The sequence below is a fragment of the Cupressus sempervirens genome, chromosome 10, assembly GCF_028749045.1.
Source record: "Cupressus sempervirens isolate cs-2001-9-10 chromosome 10, ASM2874904v1, whole genome shotgun sequence".
Taxonomy (NCBI): domain Eukaryota; kingdom Viridiplantae; phylum Streptophyta; class Pinopsida; order Cupressales; family Cupressaceae; genus Cupressus; species Cupressus sempervirens.
Genome location: NC_143127.1, coordinates 517,855,896 through 517,863,319, shown reverse-complemented (window position 1 = coordinate 517,863,319; position 7,424 = coordinate 517,855,896). Strand labels below are relative to the sequence as shown.

General features: G+C 38.2%; 1 protein-coding gene across 1 annotated transcript in view; it reads right to left on the bottom strand.

The window, feature by feature from the left end:
• Positions 1-944: 944 nt before the first annotated feature.
• LOC149534923 (Prolyl oligopeptidase family protein) overlaps positions 945-7,424 on the bottom strand; it is a 147,749-nt gene continuing 141,269 nt past the window's right edge. The window contains exons 9-11 of the mRNA XM_089804285.1: positions 2,214-2,430; positions 1,854-2,062; positions 945-1,537 (exon numbers count right to left, since the gene is read on the bottom strand). Of these exons, the coding sequence (XP_089660411.1) occupies positions 1,327-1,537; positions 1,854-2,062; positions 2,214-2,430 (637 nt within the window). The 3' untranslated portion in view covers positions 945-1,326. The remainder of the gene's footprint in view (positions 1,538-1,853; positions 2,063-2,213; positions 2,431-7,424) is intronic.

The window sequence follows — 7,424 nt, the reverse complement described above, 5'->3', positions numbered from 1 at the left end:
ACCCATTTACAAGCTAAACACTAATCCTAAAACATGATGGAAATATAAGGCTAACCATAATCTAAAATACAATAAAGCAACTAACCCTAAACATAATCTTCACCCAAAACCTAACTATACACTCAACTGCCCCTAACCTCTACTTTAAACATGATGTAAACCATACCCCTACCCAAAATATTAAGTATTATTTTAAACCTATTTCCTGACCATAATCCTAAATCTAACCTAAACCTTAATCATTAAAATAATCCTATCCTTGCCTTTAACCACAACTAAACCCAATCCTTATCCTAATCATAATTCTAACCCTAACCCTAATTTTACTTCCAAATTACATCCCAACCCTAATGATAATTCTAATTCCTTCCATAGTTAAAAACCCTAATCATAATCCTACATGTAATACTAATGTAATGTTCAAGATCTAGGTATAGGGTTATAATCAAGCTTTAGAATTAAGGATTATAGTTAAACATATAGGATTTGGGGTCATGATTAAGGTGAAAAATAGAGAGCAAGGGAGAATGTGTGTAAGAGGAGATTAGAGAGAAAGAGAGAGAAGGGAAAGAAAGAAAGTATGAATAGATAGACATAGCGAGAGAGGGTAAGGAGAGAGAAGAGAGAAAACATGTGAGAGTGGAAGGGGGAGGAGAGAGAAAGAGAGATAGACATGTAGATGGATATAATTCTGATTTATATTAAGATTCTTTATCTCTTTTTTCATTAGTTTACAAAAGAAAGTATACTAGAAAGTATTTTCTTGATGTTTGACCATATGAACAAATTATATAAATGAATATCATATAGGAGTAAGAAATAAATATAAAATCGTTTAACATGATGCAAAGTTATCTCACAAACACCTATCAAATATTATGTAAAATTTTAATTTAAAGTATTTTGTCAACAAGAAGCATCATTAAAAGGTAGGAGTAGGGAAATAGATAGAAAGAATTTATGAATAATTATTCAAGAATATTATTAAAAATATACAAGACTATTGACTTTATCCTTACACCATTCAAAAGTACAAATGCTAGTTTTAATTTATCTTCATAGGCAATGTGGCTGACTATAGCCCATACTAGCCTAGAAGTTGCAAATGGGCATTTTAATCTGAGTCGTGCTATATTTTTGGTAAAAATAACGAAAGAAGGTAAATCACTTGCTGTAGATTCACTTATTCGTAGAACTAGAACTAAGATGACGGTGGAGACAACAGTCCGTATCAGGCTCCACAAGATACTCAAGATACTAAGCTTGTATCACCAGCTATTTTATAGTTGCTTTTTGCCGCATAGCTCGAAACAATTTTTTGCGTCTTCAGTTTTCATCATCTTGGTTGCTCATGGCTGATGTAGTGTTCGTCATTTTGAGCAAAAACGCGTGCTCCAAAGCCGTAGTCTTGCAATGCAGATATCGATTTTCCTCTACAAAATCCATATTTATATTAAGTAATACTGGGCGGGAAGGAACTTTGTTTGTGTACTCTCGAACTTTAGCAATCCATTTTACAGCTTCCCAGTATCCAAACCTGAAATTCATATCAGCGAGTGTATATTAGCGCATGGATAAGACATTTGTAAAACGTCTTTAAACAAAGTGAAGAATCTCGAATTGTTGGATTCGTTATATTCTTCACATTCTCGTGTGGGTTGTCCATACGCCACCTTACCCTTCTGAATGTTATTAAAATCTTTCATTTCATTTCATTGTATTATAAAAAATTAGGAAAAAAAGGAAACTGCTTTTTCTAAAGTTTCGAATGAATGGGCCCAAATCCACAAATTTAGCCTCCAAGGTTCCTAAACGGATAATCTTAATATGCATAAAATTCTGAAAGAGCTTACCTTACTGTTTTGAAAGTTGATGTTATAAGAACTGCAGGATAAGTTACATCTCTTTGAATATTTTCGTACGGAGAAAAACTAAGAATATTTTCAAAGTCTTTGGGATTCCTCGGATCCCCAAACTCCTCATAATCAGTATGTCTAAGATTATAAAGTCTAAGTGGTATGATCGGGTCCAACAGTGAGCTGACGGCATCTAAAAACGGATACTGCAAAACAAACAAAAACATCAGAATTGAACACAAACTCACATTTCATTAATCACGTTACTTTAAACGCTAGTCAGAGGACAAAGGCATTGTACAAATTAGACAGTAACAAGCATGCCAAAACTAGAGATTCACTTGCTTTGATGTTTACCTTCAAAACTGCAACACAAAATAAGTCCGGGCACATATTAATGGCTGCACCAACTAGAAGTCCACCTGCTCCATATCCCGAAGCAGCAAGCTTGCTATGGTGCACGTATTTCTGTTCAATGAGAAATTTGGCACAGGCAATATAGTCATGGATTGAGTTTAGCTTCTTTGATGCCCTGCCCTCATGATGCCAGTTCTTGCCTCCCCCACCACCCCCCCTAACGGCGATAATAATTAAGAGTTAGAATGGGCATTTAAAATTATTTAGATTTATTGTCAACTTTTAAAGGCATATATGAAATCTCAAGTGATTTTCACATTTATACACACAAAATGACATAGAAAAGGTCTCTCTAAATGTACACTCAAAGTAAAATACACAAGGTCGTCAGTGAATGTGGCAATAAGCAGGGTCTATAGGTATAGACAATACACAGGACAATAAATGATGATAAGCATACAATATAACTAAATCCTGTAACATAATCAGAACTTCATAAATTGAAAAAGTTTTTAGGCAAAGGGGTAATCGTTTAGAGTAGATTCCTTGGTATTTTAATTTTCCCCTTTGCTTGAGTAATTTTATAGCAATGATTGGGATGGAATGGAGAAGAAAGATTTAGCGTAAGTGGATCAAGTGTTTGGTTCATACTTCATACTTGATACATATCCCGTATGTCTACCCCAATGATTGCTGTAAACATATTTCTATCATCATGAGATGTCTATTTTTGTTGACCTAGAACATACGAAAAATTTAAGCTTGTATTTTTAAATGGCCATAGATGTGCGTCATGCTTCTAATGATCATTTAATATATAACTCTTATTCACTTGATGATTATTTAATATATAACTCTTAGTCACTTGTTGAGAATTATTGGAGACACCACCTGGGAGTAAATGCAAAAACATATCTAGGTTTAAAATTGCAAGTTGATTTATTATCAGAGTTGCACAGCGAAAGCCAATTATGTCCCATGGAAGATCTAAGGATGAGAAATCTCCAAGGGCTAGTTTAGGAAATTGGTATTGCTTAAGGGCAAGCAATTTTGGGAAGGATGGACTGTCTATCACTAACTCAAATTGCAGCCCTTATAAATATTAATGATAGTGATTTGCAAAGAAAGAAAGCTGGCCTAGGTTAAAACAATGTTTAGGGTCAGGTAGAGGGGAGAACTAAATAAATAATACTAGCAACAATAATTTAGGTGAAGGCCAACCCAAGACAAGATAAAATCAAGCTGACCTTCAGGTTTTTGGCACCCAAGTTAATCACAAATATAAAGGGCATGGTTTTATATTACAAAAGGTGATCAGTTTAGAAGCAGTAATTAATTTAAAGGCAGCGGTAGTATCTGACTTTGCACCATTATACTCAGCAATCCATTTGTGTGTTAACATGGTGGCAAAGATGTGATATACATTTACATTAATACATGTTACAACTATTGATGAGATGCCATCATAATTACAAGACAAAGGATAATTTATCAAGAGTTGTAACCCTTGCAAAGGGTTACCCATGGCAAGAGGCATGCCCTTCCATCCAAGGAGATATCTATGCAGCATATTGACCTTCAAACGGGGGGAGGAAGAAAATGAATTAGTGTAATAACCCTTACTATAAAGGCCACTGAAACCCTCAAACTGGACTTAGGAATTTTGCCAAACAGTTGGCATGTAACCGAATAAGGCTGCAATATTACTAATTGTTGTACAACGAAACCTCAATATATGATGCCAATAATGTATGAACAACAATTCCAGATTATAACACTACCAATCTAAGAGATAGATGACAATATGAAACTCAAATATGAAGTCCAATGCAATTCTGATTTTATGACAGCAAATAGAACTGATTACAATGAGAGACTGTCACAACTATGCACTTCTAACACATCAAGCTCTTGACAATGCAATGTTATGACATGAACAATAACCCAGTTCAGATTTGGAATGCAAATGACGAAACTTTTACAACAGTTATTAATGACTGGAAATAACTATTTATGCAATGACAGTGCTGACTGTTCTAATCCATAACATGCAATATTTTGGCAATCAAAACTTCAGTTTGTGCACCTGAAATAGCTCCAATTTTGCCGGATATGAATGCTGAGTTAATGCCACACGAAGACCTCACAATCTGCCCCAAACCGACTCACAAAATTGCTGCTGCTGCCCAACTGACAGGGCCGTACAGATACGGCCTGGTACGGCTGCTAGATAAAAATATTGCAGCGTTTTTTGTCACTCCAAAAGCAATAAATCTGGGCGCCTAGGGTTGCTGAATAACCCCCTAAAATATGAAATTCATCCGTCAAGCCAATTAGGAGTTATGAGCAAAAATGTGGGTCCAAACCCTGGACTGGCAGTCTGGAAATAATGCACAACTGTGTCTTCAAACCCTGTTAATCAATCCACAAATGCTAGGGCACAACTGAAACCCTTATTCCAACCAAAGTAAACCCTTATAACTGAATCTCAATGAAGTCCAAATGAGATGGCTGAATTACCAACTCCTCAAATGCAACAATTCAGGTGATATTTCACACCCTCAAAGTCGCCAATCCAAGGGAGTGATTCGTTCCCAAAGATCAAATAATTTGCAGACCCAAGAGACTACAAATTTGCTCCACAATGGAAGAAGTAGAAGAAATCTCAAATCCAAGCATGTCCAAAATGAGAGGCCCAGCCCTCTATTTATTCACTTTTCTAAGAAGTTGCTAGAACTTCTAGAAACATCCTTTATAAAATCTCATTATAATGCACTTTTTCTAGAACTTCTAGAAACATCCTTTATAAAATCTCATTATAATGCACTTTTTATAATAAAGAAATTTTATAAAATAAAAAGTGCAACTCAACTTAAAATTATAACATGTAGGCCCCAATAACACATAATAATAAAATATAACCTCTTAACACTTCTTCAAGAGCAAGATATGACCATCTGATCTGCAGAATTCACTCTCTCTCCACACCATTTGCCTACGAGAGTCTGGAATAGGCAAAATCCATGATCAATGTCATGTCGAACTAAAGAGGGAACATTACAGTCCGCCCCTCTTGAAATTGCTTGGCCTCAAGCAATCTCAACGCCGGGTGCTGCAAAATAGCTTCCCCCTCCCAAGTAGCATCCTCAACAGGTAGATCTTTCCACTTAACCAAGTATTCTCTGATCACTCTTCTACGAAGCTACTTTTCTCTGCTCTCCAGGATGGATTCTGGCACTAAAATCAATTTTCCCTCATCGTCTAAAGGAGGTAATACTGCGGAAGGCACCACATTCTGACCCAACGCCTTCTTGAGGCGGGGAACATGAAACACATTGTGCACCCTGCTGTCTGCCGGAAGCTCCAACTCATAAGCCACCTCACCAATTCGCCTGATAACCCTGAATGGTCCATAATAGCGTGGCTTGAGTTTCTCTGCACCACTCTTCTTAAGAGTAGATTGCCTGTATGGCTGCAACATGAGGTAAACCATATCATCCACCTCAAAACTACGCTCAGTCCTCTTCTGGTCTGCATACTGCTTTTGCTGGTTCTGAGCTCTCGCAATATTATCTTTGAGAGTAGCAACTATATCCTTACTCTCCTGTAATAATTCTCCTGCACTGGGTACCCGACTGTCGCCCAACAACAAATCCAAGAAACTAGGTGCTTCATAACCGTAAAGTGCCATGAAGGGTGTCATCTGTATAGTGATGTGATATGTAGTATTGTAACAATACTCGCAGAGATATATCCATCTGACCCAAGCTCGCTGCTGAGCTGCCACATAATTCCTTAAATACCCTTCCACCCATTTGTTCACAATCTCCATCTGACCATCGGTTTGTGGGTGATAGCTAGTGCTGGGTGTAAGCTCCGTGCCACATAACCGGAATACTTCCTGCCAAAAATGACTCATGAAACGGCTATCCCTGTCACTCACAATGTTCCGAGGCAATCCGTGCAATCTGAAAACCTCCCGAAAGAAAACCTATGCCACCTGAGCTACTGAGTGGGTAGTGGTGATAGGAAAGAAATGAGCATATTTTGTTAATCTATCTACCACCACATAAATACAATCCCGTCCTTGTACCTTGGGCAAACCTGTGATAAAGTCCATGGAGATGCACTCCCACTTCCTGTCAGGGATCGGAAGTGGCTGTAGGAACGCTGCCGGATAGGTGTGTTCTTGTTTGTTTTGCTGGCAAACAAGACACTCTCGAATGTACTGCAAAACATCAGCTTTCAGCCCCTTCCAAGTGAACCGCTCTCGAACTGACCTGTAAGTCTTGAAGTACCCGGGATGGCCTGATGTCGGTGAGTCATGAAATGCTCTCAAAATCAGTTGCTAAACCTTCGATCCTTGGACTAGGTAAATCCTGTTCTTGTAAATGATTAAATCATCTACAAGTGTGTATCTGGTATCAATCACTGTTCCCTCCACTATATCGGAGGCCCATGTATCCCTGGCATACTCTGCTATAATCAAGTGTCGCCAATCCTCTGATATCTGAACCATAAGAGTGAGGTGTGGCCTTCGAGAAAGAGCATCTGCAACAACATTCTGAGTTCCCTTGACATATGAGATGTCAAAATCATATGCCTGCAACTTACTTACCCACCTTTGCTGGCGATCATTCAGGTCCCGCTGTCCCAAGAAATGCCTCAAACTGTTATGATCAGTTTTAATACAAAACTTGCTACCCACAAGATATTGTCTGAATTTGACCAAAGCATGCATGATGGCCAACATCTCCTTATCATATATACTGAATGAACGCTCGGGGCCTCTGAGCTTCCTGCTCTCATAAGCTATGGGGTGCTTATTCTGCATAAGTACAACACCTACTCCCTCTCCAGATGCATCACATTGAAGCTCAAATGGCTTCGTGAAATCAAGTAATGCTAGAACTGGGCACGTAGTCATTATCTCCTTAAATCTCATAAAACAGTCCTGTGCCTTCTGAGTCCACACAAATTCCCCTTTTTTCAGTAGATCTGTCATGGGAGCTGCATGTCGTGAGTAGCCACTGACCAACCTGCGATAGAAACCACATAAACCAAGGAACCCCCTCAACTGTGTAAGGTTCTCTGGTGGAGGCCAATCAACAATAGCGCGAATCTTTTTAGGATCCATCCGCACTCCATCTGCACTAATAATGTGTCCCAAATATAACAGCTCAGTCATCCCTAAGTCACATTTGGACTCTT